This window comes from Acartia tonsa, chromosome 6 (assembly GCF_053477335.1).
Source record: "Acartia tonsa isolate MP-2025a chromosome 6, ASM5347733v1, whole genome shotgun sequence".
Lineage (NCBI taxonomy): Eukaryota > Metazoa > Arthropoda > Copepoda > Calanoida > Acartiidae > Acartia > Acartia tonsa.
Window position 1 is genome coordinate 25,512,033 of NC_137265.1, and position 25,356 is coordinate 25,537,388.

Here is a 25,356-nt window from a genome sequence, read left to right on the forward strand (position 1 = left end):
TTAAAAAGCAATAAACGACGGCATATAATAAATGTTCAAATAATTTTCTTCCAAACAGGACAAAAAAATAAGGCACAAACAAGTATGAATGTCGCCTTCCTCATAATAAAAAGCAAAATTTAGTCATTTAGTCCTTATACCAGTCTGTTCTTGATTAATATCTCTACATTCATTGATTTAGGTGTATTAAAATCATCATATCAATATCAAATTTAGTTTGTAAATTTATGTGACATTTAGATTCAATAAAGATAGAGCTGAAGCAATTCTAAGTAAAACAACACACAATTATTAATATGTTTTATTTTTAATCATCTAATTATGTATTTTAAAACAAATAAAATTGATTTTTGTACATTTAAAATATTACTTATATCTAAAATTAAAATTTAACAATTAAAATAGTTTTAAGATTGAAATTCTCAAAATTCAAAATTACATGAAATAAAATCTAACAATCCAAAGAAGACACCAGAAGCCAAAAGAAATCACCCTGGTAAAACTTGATTTACCAGATGTGCTGGATATCTTGATCCAGGCTAGGGCATCTATCACATCTCCAATTTGTATTATCATTGGTGGTATCTAAAGCAATAAAAACCACATATTTCCTATTTCTGCAATTTATGCTACAGATTTGCAGAGACACTAAATTTGTATAAAATCAGTTTTGGCAATTTTACTTACAGCAATTTAAAATGTAGTTAATTTAAAAGCCCTAGTTTCTTTACATTATTTTTCCAATTTATATGAATTAGTGCATGATCAATACATTTTAAATTATTCAACTTACAGAAAGTTACCTATACATGCAAACTTTTTAGAGTACTGAGCTGTGCTGATTAAGACATGATTATGTTGTTGTGTTTTTGATAAATAATTACTAACTCAAATGATTAAGGTTTTAGTGCAATAATTAAAGTATATATTTGCAAAGTCAATTGATAAGATATTAAAATTAAATGCATTCTTTTACATGTTGTTGATAACATAGATAGTTATAAATTATATTATAAATAATTCCTACCATGTTCCCTAAAGGTGTATATTTGTAAGCATGCCATAACACCATGGACATCTCAATGCAACTGCCATTTCTGTACCAAAAATATAAATGGCCTAAATAAGATAATAAACATGTATAAGACAAATTAAGTGTAAGAATTTGTATATCAATCAAGAAATTATACTTTTCCATTATAAACTTGAAGACCATTCATTATTTTGTATGCAAACATTAAATTTATATCTCACCCAATAGATCAGCAAAGTATTTGTGCAGAAATCCAAACTTTAATAAAAGTTGGTTGACTGGTACACCTTTACAAATAACATCTATAATACAATGCCATGCTTGTCTGTCTATCTTAATGAAGCTTGAGCTCTTGTAATCAAGATATGCTTATCAGGGAATAAATGCACTAGTACTGTAATTGTTCAAGTTATTTCTTAAACACGAAATTAGGATGCAATATCAGAGGTTCATTCCCATTACGTCTTGTTGCATAGGCTGCACATTTGAGGCAAGATGCAAAGCCTCTGGTATTTTGAAAAGCAAAAAAGTAAAGATTTCCTTTTCAGATCAATAAGAAATTAAATGCAAGAAACGAAGATTGTAAAAATCATTTGAAATTCACATCCAAGTAACGTCAGCATCAAATTGGCAATATCAGAAATCTATGTCCATTTAGTCTTTACAGAAAATTGGAAGATTAGCATAAATATAGCATGCCTTCTTGTTAGTTTCATGCTGGACCACACTGTTTCATACTAGAGATGTTAAAATGATACATACTGCTACTATTTCAGAGGCATAACACAAATAGTACAGTAAAGGGAATGCCATGGTCTGTAAACAGATGCAACTTATTATTGTGCAGCTAGGACTTCCAGACAAAGGTGGTGCAAGCAAAGGGTTGGTTATCTGTTGGATGTTACCTAAACTAATATCCTATAGTGGGCATTAGAATATTGCATCCCACTACAAGCTAATAATGCTCTTTAGTCTTCTAGATAAGTACAATGATTTTGCTGCTGATCTGGAGGAGGATCCTATGATGAGACAGTATGTGAACATCTACCAGGATACCACCAAGGTTCCCGTGGATGAAGATGATGATGACGCAGAATGTCCAAAGATTTATCTTGCCAAGATGCTTTAAGATCTTGATATTGGCCAAGAAGACGCAACTGGCAAAGAAGGCGGTGAAATGCTCTAGTAGATTGACAAAGATATGGAGGATTTTGCATCAGCTCTTTTAAATACAAATGATGGAAACGGCATACAACAACAAAGAAGTTTAAAAGCAGAGACAATTTTATTCTGTTGTACTGTTTCATTGATTAGTCTTAGTCCACTCACGAGTCTAAATTTGAATGCAAATCCTTCATTTTTTTTAAAAGTAATATTTTAAAACTCCAAAATGCTTTTGATGGCTCTCTTAATATACATTTTTGCAAACAAAAAAAAAAATTATTCTCTAAAATCTAATGAAAATTAATAAAAAAAATTAATATTTAAAAAAAATCTTAGATGATCACTTGGAATTGAAGGAGATTCCTGTCCAACAAGGTAATTAACTTGGTAGTCTTTATAGAAACATTGAAGCAGGTGCAAAAATTTTGTTTTATTTTAGCCAGATAAAAATTTAATTTTACATACCTGTAAAAAGATAGGTTGTGTGAGTTACTGTCAACCAAATACTGGCTGAAATTGAGAAAAGTAATTAATATTAATTTAGATTTCTATATTTAAACTTTTTATTTGATGATTACCCATCTCAAATACTTGATTTAAAATATTTCTCATTTTATAGATTCTGTAAGCTATGAAAAAGTCACATGGAATTATTATTTATCATTAATTGATTTTTATAGCAAAATCTCTCCTTTGAGAGAGCTAAAGGAAGTCTGCAGGAAATACACTGTTTTAATTGTGGAAAGACTGCCATAATTAGACCCATTACCCTAAATTTTAAGCCTTCAGCTTCAATAATCAAAAAGTTATTGCAAAATTATGAGTTCATTTTTTGCACAAAGTTAGAAAGCTAGTAACTAATGACATTTTAAATAAAAATATTTAAATTAAAGAATTGTATTTCCTGTACGCTTCCTTTAACTAAACCTTAGACGCGCGCAACTGTTCAAAAAAAAGCCATATATAAAAAACTCTTTATTTAGGAAAAAAAATAATATGAAAAATGCATCAATAGTGAAAAGTGTATAGAATCAAACTGATGTTGTTAAGTGCCCTGATCAAAGCATAATATAAAAAAGATAAGCACAGAATAAAAACAAACATTTAACCATTTATTTAAAAGTAACTAGGAGAACAGATAATTAAATTTTAAATATTTTTTTCATGTTTTTCTTTATTCAACCAAAGTGTTCAGTTTAAAAAGATTATTTGAAATGAAATAAAAAAAATAATGGGTTGTAGATTTATTCTCTTGTGCATAACCCTTGAAGCTTATACCTATGAAACACAGCTATGGGGCTACCCAGTGACTAATGTAAACCTAGTCATAAAAACCTGCCCATTTACTACAAACACTTTTATCTTTCCCTCTGTTTTTTTTCTCATTTTATACAAATAAGTTGTTTAACATGAGTAAAGTTGAAGTAAACTGAATTAAAGATTCATCCCTAATATTACAGACAACGAATAATCAGATTACCAAACGACCTTACTTTAAAGTTGCACCTGTTTCTGGGCCTAGACATTAATCCCCTAGGAAGCATAGAACCCCCTCCCCTCCCTATGAAGTAGTGAGAGGGGGAGTTTGTTTCTTTGTGGACAACCCCTGCAGAGGGCGCTTACCCTGCGAGGCCTATAAATGCGGTGCCCTTACCGTAGGGGGCTACATTTTCCCTATATACTAAGCCTAACCTAAAGTAGCCTACGTTATCACCACAAAACTCCCCCAATTAATCAAATTTTTTTCAAATTAAGGGGGAAGGTGTGCTCGACTAGGCTCTTTGTTGCACTAGATCTCCTTGTAAGTATTTAAAAAATATATATAAGTCTTTTGTAAGGGTTAAACACAGTTACGTGTTTTTTTCTTATTTACGCAATTTGTCTCCAAGAGTTGCAGCACAAGAAAATAAAACATGAAAAGTGTACATAATGAACCCAACAATTTTTATAATTCAAATAGGGTTGGCTTTATTCGGCAGAGCTGGTAAATTCGGATCCGGCCAAAAGAAATAGCGGCTTCACATATCTGAAATAATTGAACTGAAGCCGTAGTGGTGGACACTTTTTACCCTTGGTTCGTCGATCTATCTATTATATAAGTGTTTTGATTTTGAAAGATGAAATAGAAAACAACTGAATAAGATGTATGTAATTATGATACTTTGTAGTGTGGGAATTGTGGGTCAGCTTGCAATGTAACATACACTTAGCTGTACGCGAAGCTTACCAATCTAAGATGGGCCAAAACATTTTCATTTTCAATCTCCGTGTGCATCTGAATCCAAACTGCAGAGAATCAGGGATACATACACATCAAGTTTTTTCAAAAATAAGAGATTATAAATTAGCTTCGCTACTAAAAACATGCATAAAAAGAAAACTAAAGATATAAAACCTTTTAATTCAAGGTAAAAAATTTCTTATTACATGATTTTTTATTTAAAAATTGCAGATTTTTATATAAAAAAATACAATTTTTGACTGAGTAAATAGATTAAATCTACAATAATATACACACTTTAAAATTACGTAATAATTTATCTAGATATAATTTCAAGAAACTTGTATTAGAAAGTCGTCTTCGAGAAGAAAATTATTAAATAATATAAAAAATTTAATTGTAAATGTTTTCTTTACATCTTTCTTGACAAAACAATAAGTTTGAATTTCAAAAAGAACATTATTACACAAAATAAGCTATCCGAGTTTATAAATTAAGAAAAGGTAAAACATACGAGTTGAAATTTTACTTATTTGTTAAGAGATTGATTTCAAAAATGAAATTTGAAAGTTTGATGGTCGAGAATTATGTTCGAGTGAAAGCAACATTTAAAATTTTTATTGTAAAATAGCGGCTGCGACCCTAGCAACTAGGGCCTCTGTTTTTAAAAAGGGTGGAAAAGAGCATAAAAACAGCCTAAACCACCCCAGGACTTAAATCGAAAAATAAAATTGCCTATATCAACCCCGGAAACTATGTGAAGATTCTCTGAAATGAAAAACCCAATCGGTTCAATGGTTAGTGAGATCTTAATCTACAGACAATATACAGTACTACTTTATATAATAAGATGACAGAATAACTGAATGTTACTTGACCAACATTAATATTTAATCACATAAAATATAATCAACTTATTAAGATGCATGCAATAATGATACCTAAATACTTCTGTTACATCGTAACTCTAGTTTAATTCAAAAGTTATAATAAAATAAATGTTTTTTAAGTTACACTTTTTATAATAGGATTGTTAGCACAAAAGGACTAAAATACAATTAATTATAGTAAGTATATAATATAACAATAAATAAAAAGCTTTTTATTATTAATTAAATCAATTAAGAATGTTGACATATTATTTAGTGGAGTAAAAACATACTTTATTATTGGACCAAACCGATACACAAAGTTTTATAACCATGTTATCTAATTTGTTAGCTCTAAAACTTTGGGTAGTCGAATTTTAATTGTTATGTTTTATATTTTTCAACCAATGATTTTCATATACAAAAAATGATAATTCTATTTGTCATGATTGGGGATGAATATCAATTGTATTGTCTATTATTGAGCTTTTTTATGTATCACAGTTAAGTCTTGATGTTTGGAAAACTATTAGTAAGAAAATAAAGATAGTTTTGCAGCACAATATTTAAATTTTTAAAATAGTCACTTTACGAATTTTTTTGTCTTTTTTGTACTGCTTCCTCATAACTTTCATCGTCAGTTGTTGTAGCACTGATACTGTAGATATTGTTTGGAATGTTTTGTACTGCTTCTTCATAACTTTCATCGTCAGTTGTTGTAGCACTGATACTGTAGATATTGTTTGGAATGTTTTGTGCTGCTTCCTCATAACTTTCATCATCAGTTGTTGTAGCACTCATACTGTAGATATTGTTTGGAATGTTTTGTACTGCTTCTTCATAACTTTCATCGTCAGTTGTTGTAGCACTGATACTGTAGATATTGTTTGGAATGTTTTGTACTGCTTCTTCATAACTTTCATCGTCAGTTGTTGTAGCACTGATACTGTAGATATTGTTTGGAATGTTTTGTGCTGCTTCCTCATAACTTTCATCGTCAGTTGTTGTAGCACTGATACTGTAGATATTGTTTGGAATGTTTTGTACTGCTTCTTCATAACTTTCATCGTCAGTTGTTGTAGCACTGATACTGTAGATATTGTTTGGAATGTTTTGTGCTGCTTCCTCATAACTTTCATCATCAGTTGTTGTAGCACTCATACTGTAGATATTGTTTGGAATGTTTTGTACTGCTTCTTCATAACTTTCATCGTCAGTTGTTGTAGCACTGATACTGTAGATATTGTTTGGAATGCTTTGTACTGCTTCTTCATAACTTTCATCGTCAGTTGTTGTAGCACTTATACTGTAGATATTGTTTGGAATGTTTTCTGCTGCTTCCTCATAACTTTCATCATCAGTTGTTGTAGCACTGATACTGTAGATATTGTTTGGAATGTTTTGTACTGCTTCTTCATAACTTTCATCGTTAGTTGTTGTAGCACTGATACTGTAGATATTGTTTGGAATGTTTTGTACTGCTTCTTCATAACTTTCATCGTTAGTTGTTGTAGCACTCATACTGTAGATATTGTTTGGAATGTTTTGTACTGCTTCTTCATAACTTTCATCATCAGTTGTTGTAGCACTGATACTGTAGATATTGTTTGGAATGTTTTGTACTGCTTCCTCATAACTTGGAGGAGGAATTTTATTGACAATTGTTGTAGCACTGATACTGTAGATATAGATTGTTAAGGCACTATTACTGTAGGTACTTGTAATAGGCACTGGTGCTGTAGGTAAGGCTTCCTCATAACTTGGAAGGGGAATCTCACTGTCAGTAGTTGTAGCACTAATACTATAGATATCGTGTCTGTAAGCACTATTACTGTAGGAATTCACTGTAGGCACTGGTGCCACCGTAGGTGCTGAAGATGATGTAGGTAAAGGCATTTTAGATTTCAATTTATTTTTAAAATAAAATATTATTGAATGGACTAAATAGAAGAAAAAAAGAGAGAGATGAGAAGAGACAAAAATTTAATCTTTTTTTTCTATTTTCATGTTTTACCCTTCATATGCCTTATGCCTAATAATGGGCAGAAGTGTTGAGCTTTGAGCATCACGTGAATTATTTAAATGTAATTTGATCCACTCTTGCATTACTGAAGGGCAGTAAGATGGACAAACATAGATAAACACTGAAATCTTACCTGAATAAATGCAATGGTTGGAAACAATACAGTCAAGAAAATTCTGAACCAGCCATACATAAAATCATTCACAATCGTGATTGGAATTAATACTAAAGATACAACAAAAATATTTATTACACTTGTTATAATAATCCAAAAAAAATAACTGTGATCTATATTTGAGTATTAAGGAGTTAGCAACATATAGAAGCAATCCACAACTTAAAACGGTCCAATCAGAAATCCATACTAATTGTATTATCGAGCATACTGCTAACTCAAACCCTGCAACTACCAGAAGCAGGCCGACATTCTTTATTAGTTCTTCATTTAAAATCATTTTATTTGTGGAAAAAAAGTAGGATTCTAACTAGATTCTTTTTTTATTTGGCAAATAAATCACAGAATGCAAGCACACCACACTGCACTGTAAAAGACAGGCCTCAACTGAGCGAAAAATGGTTGCATCATAAACCAGTTCTTAATTATTTTTTTTTAAGTGCTTTGGTAGAAACACAACTAATATCATTAAATTTAAACCATGGCTTACATATTCACATGGATATTGGATCTTAAGGGATAATACAATGGGGGATATTTTAAAGTACAGATTTTCTGCCAACTTAAATACAAGAACATTTTCTAAAAAATTTGGCTCCAGAATGATTAAATATCAGTAGTCAACCACACGCATTTTTTATAATTTTAAAGATGAAAAAAATTTTGGGTATAGTCCTTTCCATGACATCGCTCCATATGGGGCGATGATTTTCTATAGCTCCTTCAAGGAGCTATAGCATAGCCTCTTATCATATGGAGCGATGTGATAGCCCCTTTTAAGGAGCGTTCATATCGCCTCTTATGATAAGAGGCTATGCTATAGCTCCTTCATGGCCTCTTAATAGCTCCTTTGAAGGGGCGTTAATATCGCCTCTTATGATAAGAGGCTATGCTATAGCCCCATGATGGCTCCTTTATAGCCTCTCCATCGCCCCTCCGTAGTCCCTTACCTTAATTTATATAACAACCCACTTGATGGCCCCTACATCGCTCCTCCATCGCCCCTTCTCCAAATTTATATTACATTGTACTTTGATGGCCCCTACATCGCTCCTACATCGCCCCTTCATCGCTCCTACATCGCTCCTTCATCGCTCCTTCTCCAAATTTATATTAAATTGTACTGTGATGGCCCCTACATCGCTCCTACATCGCTCCTTCTCCAAATTTATATTAAATTGTACTGTGATGGCCCCTACATCGCTCCTACATCGCTCCTTCATCGCTCCTACATCGCCCCTTCATCGCTCCTTCTCCAAATTTATATTACATTGCAACTTGATGGCCCCTACATCGCTCCTACATAGCTCCTCCATCGCTACTCCATCGCTCCTTCATCGCTCCTACATCGCCCCTTCATCGCTCCTTCTCCAAATTTATATTACATTGCAACTTGATGGCCCCTACATCGCTCCTCCATCGCCCCTTAATAGCCCCTTACCTTAATTTATATAACAAAGCTCCTATATGGCCTCTCTATCGCCCCTTAATAGCCACTTAATTTAATTATATAACATTGCCCCTACATAGCCTCTCCATCGCCCCTTAATAGCCCCTTACCTAAATTTATATAACAAAGCTCCTATATAGCCTCTCCATCGCCCCTTAATAGCCCCTTACCTTAATTATGTAACATAGCCCCTACATAGCCTCTCAATCGCCCCTTAATAGCCTCTTACCTTAATTTATATAACATAGCCCCTATATAGCCTCTCCATCGCCCCTTAATAGCCCCTTACCCTAATCTATATAACATAGCCCCTACATAGCCTCTCCATCGCCCCTTAATAGCCCCTTACCTTAATTTATATAACATAGCCCTACATAGCCTCTCCATCGCCCCTTAATAGCCCCTTACCTTAATTTATATAGCATAGCCCCTACATAGCCTCTCCATCGCCCCTTAATAGCCTCTTACCTTAATATATATAACATAGCCCCTACATAGCCTCTCCATCGCCCCTAAATAGCCCCTTACCCTAATTTATATAACATAGCCCCTACATAGCCTCTCCATCGCCCCTTAATAGCCCCTTACCTTAATTTATATAACATAGCCTCTACATAGCCTCTCCATCGCCCCTTAATAGCCCCTTACCTTAATTTATATAACATAGCCCTACATAGCCTCTCCATCGCCCCTTAATAGCCCCTTACCTTAATTTATATAGCATAGCCCCTACATAGCCTCTCCATCGCCCCTTAATAGCCTCTTACCTTAATTTATATAATCCTTACCTTAATATATATAACATAGCCCCTACATAGCCTCTCCATCGCCCCTGAATAGCCCCTTACCCTAATTTATATAACATAGCCCCTACATAGCCTCTCCATCGCCCCTTAATAGCTCCTTACCTTAATTTATATAACATAGCCCCTACATAGCCTCTCCATCGCCCCTTAATAGCCCCTTACCTTAATTTATATAACATAGCCCCTACATAGCCTCTCCATCGCCCCTTAATAGCCCCTTACCTTAATTTATATAACATAGCCTCTACATAGCCTCTCCATCGCCCCTTAATAGCCCCTTACCTTAATTTATATAACATAGCCCTACATAGCCTCTCCATCGCCCCTTAATAGCCCCTTACCTTAATTTATATAGCATAGCCCCTACATAGCCTCTCCATCGCCCCTTAATAGCCTCTTACCTTAATTTATATAATCCTTACCTTAATATATATAACATAGCCCCTACATAGCCTCTCCATCGCCCCTAAATAGCCCCTTACCCTAATTTATATAACATAGCCCCTACATAGCCTCTCCATCGCCCCTTAATAGCTCCTTACCTTAATTTATATAACATAGCCCCTACATAGCCTCTCCATCGCCCCTTAATAGCCCCTTACCTTAATTTATATAACATAGCCCTACATAGCCTCTCCATCGCCCCTTAATAGCCCCTTACCTTAATTTATATAGCATAGCCCCTACATAGCCTCTCCATCGCCCCTTAATAGCCTCTTACCTTAATTTATATAATCCTTACCTTAATATATATAACATAGCCCCTACATAGCCTCTCCATCGCCCCTAAATAGCCCCTTACCCTAATTTATATAACATAGCCCCTACATAGCCTCTCCATCGCCCCTTAATAGCCCCTTACCTTAATTTATATAACATAGCCTCTACATAGCCTCTCCATCGCCCCTTAATAGCCCCTTACCTTAATTTATATAACATAGCCCTACATAGCCTCTCCATCGCCCCTTAATAGCCCCTTACCTTAATTTATATAGCATAGCCCCTACATAGCCTCTCCATCGCCCCTTAATAGCCTCTTACCTTAATTTATATAATCCTTACCTTAATATATATAACATAGCCCCTACATAGCCTCTCCATCGCCCCTGAATAGCCCCTTACCCTAATTTATATAGCATAGCCCCTACATAGCCTCTCCATCGCCCCTTAATAGCCTCTTACCTTAATTTATATAATCCTTACCTTAATATATATAACATAGCCCCTACATAGCCTCTCCATCGCCCCTGAATAGCTCCTTACCTTAATTTATATAACATAGCCCCTACATAGCCTCTCCATCGCCCCTTAATAGCCCCTTACCTTAATTTATATAACATAGCCCCTACATAGCCTCTCCATCGCCCCTTAATAGCCCCTTACCTTAATTTATATAACATAGCCTCTACATAGCCTCTCCATCGCCCCTTAATAGCCCCTTACCTTAATTTATATAACATAGCCCTACATAGCCTCTCCATCGCCCCTAAATAGCCCCTTACCCTAATTTATATAACATAGCCCCTACATAGCCTCTCCATCGCCCCTTAATAGCTCCTTACCTTAATTTATATAACATAGCCCTACATAGCCTCTCCATCGCCCCTTAATAGCCCCTTACCTTAATTTATATAGCATAGCCCCTACATAGCCTCTCCATCGCCCCTTAATAGCCTCTTACCTTAATTTATATAATCCTTACCTTAATATATATAACATAGCCCCTACATAGCCTCTCCATCGCCCCTAAATAGCCCCTTACCCTAATTTATATAACATAGCCCCTACATAGCCTCTCCATCGCCCCTTAATAGCCCCTTACCTTAATTTATATAACATAGCCTCTACATAGCCTCTCCATCGCCCCTTAATAGCCCCTTACCTTAATTTATATAACATAGCCCTACATAGCCTCTCCATCGCCCCTTAATAGCCCCTTACCTTAATTTATATAGCATAGCCCCTACATAGCCTCTCCATCGCCCCTTAATAGCCTCTTACCTTAATTTATATAATCCTTACCTTAATATATATAACATAGCCCCTACATAGCCTCTCCATCGCCCCTGAATAGCCCCTTACCCTAATTTATATAACATAGCCCCTACATAGCCTCTCCATCGCCCCTTAATAGCTCCTTACCTTAATTTATATAACATAGCCCCTACATAGCCTCTCCATCGCCCCTTAATAGCCCCTTACCTTAATTTATATAACATAGCCTCTACATAGCCTCTCCATCGCCCCTTAATAGCCCCTTACCTTAATTTATATAACATAGCCCTACATAGCCTCTCCATCGCCCCTTAATAGCCCCTTACCTTAATTTATATAGCATAGCCCCTACATAGCCTCTCCATCGCCCCTTAATAGCCTCTTACCTTAATTTATATAATCCTTACCTTAATATATATAACATAGCCCCTACATAGCCTCTCCATCGCCCCTAAATAGCCCCTTACCCTAATTTATATAACATAGCCCCTACATAGCCTCTCCATCGCCCCTTAATAGCCTCTTACCTTAATTTATATAACATAGGCCCTACAAAGCATCTCCATCGCCCCTTAATAGCCCCTTACCTTAATTATATAACATAGCCCCTACATAGCCTCTCCATCGCCCCTTAATAGCCTCTTACCTTAATTTATATAACATAGCCCCTTCATAGCCTCTTCATCGCCCCTTACCTTAATTTATATAACATAGGCCCTTTATGGCTCCTGTACAGCCTCTGTAATTGTATTGCCCCTTCATTATAGAAGGTAGGGCATTAAGGTAAGGAAGGAATGTGACCCTCTACAGTTTTAAATTTAAGTTTTAAAAGGATGACAAGGATGACAACATTTATAAAAGCAAAGCTCTGAAACGGTAGAAAAAAGTTTAAAGGAAGCCTGCAAGAAATACCACGCTTTAACTGCTGAAAGACTGCCACAAGTAGACCAAATACCCCAAATTTGAAGCCTTCAGCTTCTATAACAAAAAAGTTCTAGGCATTTTAAAATGACATTTTATGTACAATGGAAATTTTGAAAGTGGTTACCGAGATCTTAAGGGACTGACAGACGGACAGACAGACGGACAGACAGACAGACGGATGGACAGACATCATTCTACTTTGTATTATAGATTTACGCTAATTTTAACAAAATTTATGTTTGACCTCCTGATTTTAGAGCTTTGCTTTTGTGAATGTTGTTATCCTTGTTATCTTGCTTTTTTTTCCTTTTTCATAACCTATTATATAAAGTAGTAATCTTTTTTTTGTCTGTAGAAAAGCTAACCGCTGAACCTATATGGTTCTCCTTTACAGTGAAGCTTCTTTTAAGTTCATAGAGGGTTTATAATTATTTCGAGGGAGGGTATCTCCACCCTCCCAGAAAATTCACCCCAAGAAAAATATTACCCCATCCCCTCAAAAAATCTTTTTAACTTTTTAAAAGCAAAGCTTTTCTATATTAAGGATCAGTCCGTACGTCCGTAACGGTTAGCTATTTTCGTTAATTTAGGCATGTGATTCCTGTAGTAGAAAGGTACGATTTAGAAAGTCTATAATCATTATCAGAATATCCATACGTCCATTTTAAGCATACTAATTATTAACTTACAACAAATTTTTATGTATCAAAATTATCCGATTAATCTGATTTCTGGGATACTGATTCCTAGGACAACAAAATAGAATGTTATAAGCGAATCATATCTATAATCAAGTCCAAAAAATGTGAGTACGTCCTTAAGCATTTTCCTGCATGTAAGCAATTTCTCAATAAATTTACTTACAATTTTGTTTCGAATTTTAAATTTATGTTCTGACTATTCAGTTCTGACACTCTACATTATTAATGTTCATTAAAGGACGCCTGCAAGAAATAACACGCTTTAACTGCTAAAAGACTGCCACAAGAAGACCCAATACCCCAAATTATAAGCCTTCAGCTTCAATAACAAAAAAGTTCTAGGCATTTCAAAATAGCATTTTATGTACAATGGAATTTTTGAAAGATTTCCAATGCTCATAAAAGAAAAAACAATATTAAATTACGTTGCCTAGACATAAAATTATAACCTTATCTTTGTCAGAAACTTAGATTGCCTGTAACTGATTACATTTTTACAATAAAAACACCACATTTCATAGTCAAAATCTATGAAAAAAAATCGATTTAAATTGCATTTTTAAACGAAAATCATAGCGGAAACAAAGGGGTAAACTAATACAAGCTTAGCTGTGATTGGTTGTTAAGCTGATTCAGCCTTCTGATTGGCTACAGTACATTCGGTACAACGCAAGTAAAACTTATTTTTTTTTAATGATTTTGACTCTAAAAATGGGTATTTTTATTGTAAAAATATAATTAGTTACTGGAAACCTAAATTTATGACAAAAAAAATAAGCTTATAATTTTGTTTCTAGGCCACGTAGTTTAATTTTAAAGTTTTCAACATGAGCATTGCAATTCTTTCAAAATTTCCATTGTACATAAAATGTCATTTTAAAATGCCTAGAACTTTTTTGTTATAGAAGCTGAAGGCTTCAAATTTGGGGTATTTGGTCTACTTGTGGCAGTCTTTCAGCAGTTAAAGCGTGGTATTTCTTGCAGGCTTCCTTTAAACTTTTTTCTACCGTTTCAGAGCTTTGCTTTTATAAATGTTGTCATCCTTGTCATCCTTTTAAAACTTAAATTTAAAACTGTAGAGGGTCACATTCCTTCCTTACCTTAATGCCCTACCTTCTATAATGAAGGGGCAATACAATTACAGAGGCTGTACAGGAGCCATAAAGGGCCTATGTTATATAAATTAAGGTAAGGGGCGATGAAGAGGCTATGAAGGGGCTATGTTATATAAATTAAGGTAAGAGGCTATTAAGGGGCGATGGAGAGGCTATGTAGGGGCTATGTTATATAATTAAGGTAAGGGGCTATTAAGGGGCGATGGAGATGCTTTGTAGGGCCTATGTTATATAAATTAAGGTAAGAGGCTATTAAGGGGCGATGGAGAGGCTATGTAGGGGCTATGTTATATAAATTAGGGTAAGGGGCTATTTAGGGGCGATGGAGAGGCTATGTAGGGGCTATGTTATATATATTAAGGTAAGGATTATATAAATTAAGGTAAGAGGCTATTAAGGGGCGATGGAGAGGCTATGTAGGGGCTATGCTATATAAATTAAGGTAAGGGGCTATTAAGGGGCGATGGAGAGGCTATGTAGGGCTATGTTATATAAATTAAGGTAAGGGGCTATTAAGGGGCGATGGAGAGGCTATGTAGGGGCTATGTTATATAAATTAAGGTAAGGAGCTATTAAGGGGCGATGGAGAGGCTATGTAGGGGCTATGTTATATAAATTAGGGTAAGGGGCTATTTAGGGGCGATGGAGAGGCTATGTAGGGGCTATGTTATATATATTAAGGTAAGGATTATATAAATTAAGGTAAGAGGCTATTAAGGGGCGATGGAGAGGCTATGTAGGGGCTATGCTATATAAATTAAGGTAAGGGGCTATTAAGGGGCGATGGAGAGGCTATGTAGGGCTATGTTATATAAATTAAGGTAAGGGGCTATTAAGGGGCGATGGAGAGGCTATGTAGGGGCTATGTTATATAAATTAAGGTAAGGGGCTATTAAGGGGCGATGGAGAGGCTATGTAGGGGCTATGTTATATAAATTAAGGTAAGGAGCTATTAAGGGGCGATGGAGAGGCTATGTAGGGGCTATGTTATATAAATTAGGGTAAGGGGCTATTCAGGGGCGATGGAGAGGCTATGTAGGGGCTATGTTATATATATTAAGGTAAGGATTATATAAATTAAGGTAAGAGGCTATTAAGGGGCGATGGAGAGGCTATGTAGGGGCTATGCTATATAAATTAAGGTAAGGGGCTATTAAGGGGCGATGGAGAGGCTATGTAGGGCTATGTTATATAAATTAAGGTAAGGGGCTATTAAGGGGCGATGGAGAGGCTATGTAGGGGCTATGTTATATAAATTAAGGTAAGGAGCTATTAAGGGGCGATGGAGAGGCTATGTAGGGGCTATGTTATATAAATTAGGGTAAGGGGCTATTTAGGGGCGATGGAGAGGCTATGTAGGGGCTATGTTATATATATTAAGGTAAGGATTATATAAATTAAGGTAAGAGGCTATTAAGGGGCGATGGAGAGGCTATGTAGGGGCTATGCTATATAAATTAAGGTAAGGGGCTATTAAGGGGCGATGGAGAGGCTATGTAGGGCTATGTTATATAAATTAAGGTAAGGGGCTATTAAGGGGCGATGGAGAGGCTATGTAGAGGCTATGTTATATAAATTAAGGTAAGGGGCTATTAAGGGGCGATGGAGAGGCTATGTAGGGGCTATGTTATATAAATTAGGGTAAGGGGCTATTTAGGGGCGATGGAGAGGCTATGTAGGGGCTATGTTATATATATTAAGGTAAGGATTATATAAATTAAGGTAAGAGGCTATTAAGGGGCGATGGAGAGGCTATGTAGGGGCTATGCTATATAAATTAAGGTAAGGGGCTATTAAGGGGCGATGGAGAGGCTATGTAGGGCTATGTTATATAAATTAAGGTAAGGGGCTATTAAGGGGCGATGGAGAGGCTATGTAGGGGCTATGTTATATAAATTAAGGTAAGGAGCTATTAAGGGGCGATGGAGAGGCTATGTAGGGGCTATGTTATATAAATTAGGGTAAGGGGCTATTTAGGGGCGATGGAGAGGCTATGTAGGGGCTATGTTATATATATTAAGGTAAGGATTATATAAATTAAGGTAAGAGGCTATTAAGGGGCGATGGAGAGGCTATGTAGGGGCTATGCTATATAAATTAAGGTAAGGGGCTATTAAGGGGCGATGGAGAGGCTATGTAGGGCTATGTTATATAAATTAAGGTAAGGGGCTATTAAGGGGCGATGGAGAGGCTATGTAGAGGCTATGTTATATAAATTAAGGTAAGGGGCTATTAAGGGGCGATGGAGAGGCTATGTAGGGGCTATGTTATATAAATTAAGGTAAGGGGCTATTAAGGGGCGATGGAGAGGCTATGTAGGGGCTATGTTATATAAATTAAGGTAAGGAGCTATTAAGGGGCGATGGAGAGGCTATGTAGGGGCTATGTTATATAAATTAGGGTAAGGGGCTATTCAGGGGCGATGGAGAGGCTATGTAGGGGCTATGTTATATATATTAAGGTAAGGATTATATAAATTAAGGTAAGAGGCTATTAAGGGGCGATGGAGAGGCTATGTAGGGGCTATGCTATATAAATTAAGGTAAGGGGCTATTAAGGGGCGATGGAGAGGCTATGTAGGGCTATGTTATATAAATTAAGGTAAGGGGCTATTAAGGGGCGATGGAGAGGCTATGTAGAGGCTATGTTATATAAATTAAGGTAAGGGGCTATTAAGGGGCGATGGAGAGGCTATGTAGGGGCTATGTTATATAAATTAGGGTAAGGGGCTATTTAGGGGCGATGGAGAGGCTATGTAGGGGCTATGTTATATATATTAAGGTAAGAGGCTATTAAGGGGCGATGGAGAGGCTATGTAGGGGCTATGCTATATAAATTAAGGTAAGGGGCTATTAAGGGGCGATGGAGAGGCTATGTAGGGCTATGTTATATAAATTAAGGTAAGGGGCTATTAAGGGGCGATGGAGAGGCTATGTAGGGGCTATGTTATATAAATTAAGGTAAGGAGCTATTAAGGGGCGATGGAGAGGCTATGTAGGGGCTATGTTATATAAATTAGGGTAAGGGGCTATTTAGGGGCGATGGAGAGGCTATGTAGGGGCTATGTTATATATATTAAGGTAAGGATTATATAAATTAAGGTAAGAGGCTATTAAGGGGCGATGGAGAGGCTATGTAGGGGCTATGCTATATAAATTAAGGTAAGGGGCTATTAAGGGGCGATGGAGAGGCTATGTAGGGCTATGTTATATAAATTATGGTAAGGGGCTATTAAGGGGCGATGGAGAGGCTATGTAGAGGCTATGTTATATAAATTAAGGTAAGGGGCTATTAAGGGGCGATGGAGAGGCTATGTAGGGGCTATGTTATATAAATTAAGGTAAGGAGCTATTAAGGGGCGATGGAGAGGCTATGTAGGGGCTATGTTATATAAATTAAGGTAAGGGGCGATGGAGAGGCTATGTAGGGGCTATGTTATATAAATTAAGGTAATGGGCTTTTAAGGGGCGATGGAGAGGCTATGTAGGAGCTATGTTATATAAATTAAGGTAAGGGACTATTAAGGGGCAATGGAGAGGCTATGTAGGAGCTTTGTTATATAAATAAAGGTAAGGGGCTATTAGGGGCGATGGAGAGGCTATGTAGGGGCTTTGTTATATAAATTAAGATAAGGGGCTATTAAGGGGCGATGGAGAGGCTATGTAGGGGCTATGTTATAAAAATTAAGGTAAGGAGCTATTAAGGGGCGATGGAGAGGCTATGTAGGGGCTTTTTTATATAAATTAAGGTAAGGGGCTATTAAGGGGCGATGGGGCGATGGAGGAGCGATGGAGGAGAGATGTAGGGGCCATCAAAGTACAATGTAATATAAATTTGTGGAAGGAGCGATGAAGGGGCGATGTAGGAGCGATGGAGGAGCGATGGAGGAGCGATGTAGCAGCGATGTAGGGGCCATCAAGTTGCAATGTTATATAAATTTGGAGAAGGAGCGATGAAGGGGCGATGGAGGAGCGATGTAGGAGCGATGTAGGGGCCATCAAGTTGCAATGTAATATAAATTTGGAGAAGGAGCGATGAAGGGGCGATGTAGGAGCGATGAAGGAGCGATGTAGGAGCGATGTAGGGGCCATCACAGTACAATGTAATATAAATTTGAAGAAGGAGCGATGAAGGGGCGATGTAGGAGCGATGGAGGGGCGGTGTAGGGGCCATCAAAGTACAATGTAATATAAATTTGAAGAAGGAGCGATGAAGGGGTGATGTAGGAGCGATGGAGGGGCGATGTAGGGGCCATCAAAGTACAATGTAATATAAATTTGGAGAAGGAGCGATGGAGGAGCGATGAAGGGGCGATGTAGGAGCGATGTAGGGGCCATCAAGGGACTAAGATATATATAATAGTGAAGGGGCCATGAAGAGGCGATATTTAATTAAATAGCCCCTTGGGATAAGAGGACATATCATCTCCTCTTTAGAAGGGGCGATAAAGGAGCGATAAAGGATCATTTAATCGCCTCTTAGGGCAAGGGGCTATTAAATCGCTCCTTTCAAGGAGTCATAACATCGCCTCTTGTTATATGGGGCTATTAAATCGCCCCTTTCAAGGAGCCATTACATCGCCCCATGTCATAAGAGGCGATCAATTAAAATCATCGCTCCATATGGAGCGATGTCATGGAAAGGACTATACCCAAAATTTTAAGTGATTTATTTTTTTTCTGATGGGGGGGGGGGAAGTCAAAACACCCCTCTTGATTTTAAATTTTAGTTTTTTAAGGTAACAAAAAATTTCTTGGGGGATCTTTTTTTCTAGGGGCTGTTTATCTTGGGAGGCTGGTGGTACACTCCCCCAAATAGTTATAAACTTTCCCAGGGCCATATCGGTTCAGAGGTTACAGATATCCTTCGAGACAGAAAGATAGACACACATCCTGTTACTTTTATATAAGGGTATATAAAACTGATTGTATCAGATCAAAATATTTATAAGATTAAGCTTTTACACAATCGAAATGCATTAATTCTATTATAGATCTGGGTAAAAACAAACTGCGCAAAAAATTTGTGTTGTGCATGTAAATCCCCTTTATTCATCAAAAAAAAACACACAACTTTAAGATTATTTCATGTTGATAACAACAACATTACAAACGGTTGTATATACGTCTATCTAGACCAACTCTTTAACAAAAAAAGCATTCATTTATTTTACTTTAAAGAAATTACATTTTGTGATATCATCACACACACACAAATAAACAGAAATAATCATAAAAAATGGGAGAAAATCTTTTAAGATCAAAGCTTTTCTATAATTAGGGTCGGTCCGTCAGTCCTTAACGGTTAACCCTTTTCGTTAATTTAGACATGTTAGAATTATCCCATCGATTTCAAACTTTGCATGATGTCTTTATACAGTATCCTCTATTTAGATATTTCTGCAACAAATTTACTTACAATTTTGTTTATACTTATACCTTTATATTCTACTTATACAGTTCGAACAGTCTACAAGTGTTAACGTCAGTTAGTTTTGTTGTTTCACAGCTTCGCTTTTATGGATGTTGTCATCCTTGTTTTATTTAAAAATCTTTCAAATAATATCCAAATCTAGCGCAGTTGACGGTTCATGGTAACGATTATCTTGTATTCAGATTATTTGTGAGCCTTTTTCTGTCGCGTCGGTTAAAATTTTGGGCGAGTATTCGAGCTGTACGTTCCATCGTTTGGCCGTTAATTGGTAATTGTTACCAGGAACATTTTACCGTGAACTGCACCATATCCAAATATCCATTTTGATAAATGAATGAAACACGGCACAGAATAAATAAGATTCAATGTTAGAGGATAGAATTTCAAAGTTCCGCATAAATTTCAAACAAAACACAAACATCTGTTATGATTAGTTTATTAGTTAAAAATAAAATATTTTTTTAACATTAAACCAAGGTCCACACTGCGCTGGTAATTTATTTTTATTAAAGCTATTCGTTCATCTATAATACAAAGTAGAACGATGTCTTTCTGTCTGTCCGTCTGAAGCTTAAGATCTCAGTAACCACTGAACCGATTGGGCTCTACTCTTCAGGGAATATACCTACTGGTCCTGTGATGGTTTTAAGCTATTTTCTTGGGGGGTGGGACACCCCCAACCCCCCCAAAAAATGAGAAAAAAACCGCCCAAAAAATTTTTTTTTTACTTTTTCTTTTTCAATCTAAAATACTAAAAATTAGGTTGATTAAACCTCTTGGGGCAAAGCCCCTATAGGCTAGGGGCGAAGCCGCTAGTGCTACTAAAAAGTAACATAATTTTTTTATTGGCAAAAAAATTATAGGAGTATTAATCGTGCTTATTGAAAATTGAAAAGGATTTAGGCGGTTTTTATTAAAGGCAATAAATCAGCCAATTTCGTGATTTCTTTTTCCTCAATACATCATAGAAATTTGCCTTTTGGTAGAAATATTATTTTAGATTAGAAAATAATAGATAAGGATATTTTATAGAAAGGGATCTATAGGGATAAGACAATGGCCGATAAATCAATGTACATTTTAATTAAAATATAAAAAAACTACCTCTTCTATACGTAGTGGTTAAAACGTTTGGACAATCAACTAAATGAACTAACAAATCAAAATTCAATAAAACTCTCCAAAGTTGTATAGCCAACGAATAAGAAAACGTTATTACAAAACTTTGGAGACTAATAAATAACAGCCCAAGGATGTAATTAAACCGTAATATGAATCGGGGTTTTAAACATGCTAGATATACATACACAGATTATACATTACATACATACATACATACATTCTATTACCTTAGTATGTAGTATTATGAACCAACATATGCAGAAGTGAAAATCTAATTAGAGTTTTTTATAAGTTTTATATCTGGACACAAAAGCAAAGAAAGAACTCAATTTTAAATGATAACATCACGTTTACCTCATGGCTAGTGCTACCAATATCTCAACAAGGGCTAATCTCTAAAAATTGAGCGAAGCAAGTATGATAAATTTTGATGTACTATCTTTGGAAGTAAAATATTTTATATAAAGTTTTAAGACTAAAAATATTTGACGATTATGCATTTTCAGTAGCGAAGCTACTCTATAACTTGCAATATCCGTCTGTCTGTATGTCTGTATGTTTGGGGGAAACGTGATTTTCTCGGCTCCTATAAAAGATAAAAGGCTGAAATTTTTTGACAACATTCCCATTAATAAGGAGCACAATTAACTATAAAACATCAATGGCGGTTGGACCGCTTTTTAGCAGGTTTTAGGCTATTTTTGTATTTTTCACATTTTTGTCCATATCTTTGGTGTTTATGGTCCAATTTCCAAAATTTTTTTCAGTTATAGTATCAAAATTAAGTTTCCTGTCTTTTCAATAAAACAATTATGACGGTCAGACTGCCTTTAAGCAGGTTTTAGGCTATTTTTGTATTTTTCACATTTTTCTCCATACCTTTGGTGTTTATAGTCCGATTTCCAAAGTTTTTCAGTTATAGATATCAAAATTTAATTTCCTGTCGTTTCAAGAAAACATCAATGGCGGTCAGACTGCCTTTTTGCAGGTTTTTGGCTATTTTCATATTTTTCACGTTTTTCCTCATCTTTGATGTTTATGGTCCGATTTTTAAAATTTTTGTAGTTAAAAATATCAAAATTAAATTTCCCGTTGTTTTGAGCATCCATTTACTTTGACTGACAGTCTGTTAGTCATAGTACTGAAATATAAATATCAAGAAATTAAAAACAAATGTTAAAAAGGTTTCGTGATTTTTTTCCTAATATACATGATTTTGACAACTAATCTTTAAATTCTTATACATATTTTTTCTGCTTCGCTACTTATGGATGTTGTCATCCTTGTTTTATAAAAGTATGTGGAATGCTTATATGGTTATAAACAGGCCCCTATCCCATGCAAAGCAAATAGCTTGGTTATATACATTAAGAGGTTGGTTGTCTGTTTTCTAATGTCAATGACCAATACCAATCTTTTAACAACTTTTGTAATATATAAGGGAGACTACCATTCCGCAACTATTTTATGATATTGAATATAGATAAACTGACAGATAAAATACTAGAAAAGTAGCGCAGCAAAAAAAAGAAACTTCTTAGAAGGCAATACTATAGTCTAACATGTGTCATTCAAACTATGTGCTATCATATCCGCATAAGGTTATACATTCTAAATGTTTAACAATGCAATCCATACATAAATTAATAAAACATAATGTTTACCTGTATGTACCGAAAGATCTAGGTAACCTCTGCATCGTTATAGTTCACATTTATGGCAAAGCTTTCTATAATTAAATAATACTAAAGAGTTTAATTATTTTTAAATATTTAGCGGCAGTGATATATCACCCATTAAAATATATTACAAAAAGATTCACAATCTCATTTTCAGTACAAATTTTTTAAGCACGACTGAAAATATACAACAAAAAATAATATTTTCTTCATAGTTAGTAGCCAAAAAAATCATGTATGGATAAACGGACAGAGAGAGTTGTAGGAAAGATTTTAGAGAGAAAGAGATAATGCGATCTCTCATATATATAAAAAAAAACACGAAACCTCATAAAAAATTATTATATTTTCTTTTGAATCTTAACCGACCAAGTAAATTATATACTTAATGCTCAAAGTTTAGCGAATCAACACCTAAAATTTCAGTCTACTAACTTAAGTAGCAGCTGAGAGAAATTATATTTCTTCTATAACATTACGGACAGAAGACATAAGTGAATTATAGAATAGCCTCGCTGCTAACAATGCAAAGTAAAAAGCATCGTCAATATAGATATGAAAATGAATATGACAATTTTGTTCATTAGTTCTTTTTTGATTTATCTGAATTATTAAAATCAACAAAAGTACAAGAAAGTTAGAACCGATTAAACTTTTGATTTGCTAACAAAACCTACTTATATAGTAGCTTCGCTACTGAAGTCCCAACTGTTGGTAATTCTTTTGTATGAAGTTCTACACACACAAAAATATTTAAAATATAAATATTTATCATAATTATGAATTTTTATCCAAATAAGATGTAATATGTCAAATTTTGAAACAAAAAGGTGGTTATTTAAATAATGGTTGTTTTAAAATAAATAGAGGGGGACGGGCGAAATACTAAGAGGCTAGGGGCGCAGTTACTAGTTGAAAGAGAAAAATAAGTAAATAAAATTTATGATTTTAGGGGTATTTATTGGACTAAAAAAGAAAATTGAGAAATTGGCTTTTTGTATTTAAAAATGACCAATATATAGTAACCCATAACAAATATAAAATTATTTATTGTGAGAGGGATACAATTACAAACAGTCATACAACTCTTCAAATTTATTGTTGATAATTTTATTCTATCGTTTTCCTAACAAAAACATTTACGTGAAGTAAAATAGATAACAAAAATTAATAACCATTTTGATAGCGTATCTACATTACAAATTACTAGTTGCTTTGCCCCTAGGCTCTAGGGAAGGTCGAAATGGTCAGGAAATTAGACCAAAACCACCACAAGACATATATTAATCCTCACTGAAAAGTAAACCTATTCGGATCAGTATTCTCTGAGATCCTAAGCTTCACGAAAAAAAACCTTACTTTATATTCTAGAATGACAAACTTGTGATAACACCCCTACCTCTGGGGGCTTCGCCAAAAAAGTTGGTAAACCACCAGGAGTGTGTTGTTAATATCTTGCCCCCCCAAGAAAGTAACCTACGTATGACCAGGGAAAAGGGAATGTGATTCTGACAAACAATTCTAAGTAAAATTTCCCCACAACCGCCTTCCCTTATTTCTTCCCCTCCTTCTTACCCACTTCCCTTCAGCTACATCAAATTAAGTTTTATGTCAACTAAATATTTAATTTTTGGCAATTTCACATGGAATTAATTGGCTGAATAGCAGCCCCTGTGTATGACTTGTAGATATATCCCCTCAATCCAGTGGTTTCCAGACGGACGGACACACAGACATCATTCTACTTTGTTCTACAGATTAATAGGTCAAATAAGTGAATGAATACAAATTCATCTGTATTGGTAAATGCTACATATAGATAATGTCATCCTTGTTTAGGTTTAAGTTGAGGAAGTCTCCGTGTAAAATATTATTGTTATTGCATGTCTAATCAATTTTATAAACATAAATGTTTGCTGCAGTAAAAAGAATAGACAGACAGGGCCAATAAAACTATAGACACTCAAGAACATTCAAACAGAAAATACACGTTTTTACTTTTATAGTATCGCAACTATTCTATGATTAGGATATGGCTGTTCTTTCCAACCTCTAGGGGCAAAGTCCCTATGGGAATGGTACTACTCAATAATATAGATTCACTGACCGAGTGACGGATGGACAGACATAGTGAATGATAGAGTAGCTTCGCTACTAAAAATATAAGAAGGTTTTTTGCCTAAATTGCAATCCAATATATTGACGTACTGATCCTTACAATATAAAACTTCTCACCTCATGGTTTTGTTTAACAAAATGGTCAATTTGAGTCATAAAAACAGGGTGTTTACTAAAAACCGCATAATTTTTTAAAAACTTACTTTGCAAATATCCCATTGACAAAGTAGTACATCAAGATTAATTTTGATTCAATATGCGAAAAGCATAACAGCAAAAGTTTATCAAGGAAATTTTATGATTACTTATCAAAACCAGTTTTGCTAGCCCCGAGGGACCGAAGTAATAAAAGAAATAGGAGGTACGAACATACAATAGTCGTACTTTTCAGTTTCTAACAATACGATTTTTATAATACAGCAACTTTACTAAATCAACATTGAAGAAAAGTATAAATTCAGTTTCAGAACAAAAGACTTTTTAGGGTTACCGTTAGTTTGAGCTTATGCAGGGATACAGGGATAGGAC

General features: G+C 35.1%; 2 protein-coding genes across 3 annotated transcripts in view; both read right to left on the reverse strand.

The window, feature by feature from the left end:
* Positions 1–25,356, reverse strand: part of LOC145322229 (steroidogenic acute regulatory protein, mitochondrial-like) — a 243,691-nt gene that overhangs the window by 23,736 nt on the left and 194,599 nt on the right. The window lies entirely within an intron of this gene.
* Positions 290–2,847, reverse strand: LOC145322230 (uncharacterized). Of its 2 annotated transcripts, XM_080164092.1 has the most exons (5): positions 2,776–2,847; positions 2,663–2,707; positions 1,255–1,320; positions 1,028–1,119; positions 290–585 (listed from the first exon to the last, which is right to left on the reverse strand). In XM_080164092.1, the coding sequence occupies exons 1-5, from the start codon at positions 2,807–2,809 to the stop codon at positions 436–438; spliced, it is 387 nt and encodes a 128-aa protein (XP_080020218.1). In that variant the 5' UTR covers positions 2,810–2,847; the 3' UTR covers positions 290–435. The 2 variants fall into 2 exon arrangements, with proteins under 2 accessions (XP_080020218.1, XP_080020219.1); XM_080164093.1 differs by lacking the exon at positions 2,663–2,707 and having other exon boundaries at positions 2,776–2,822.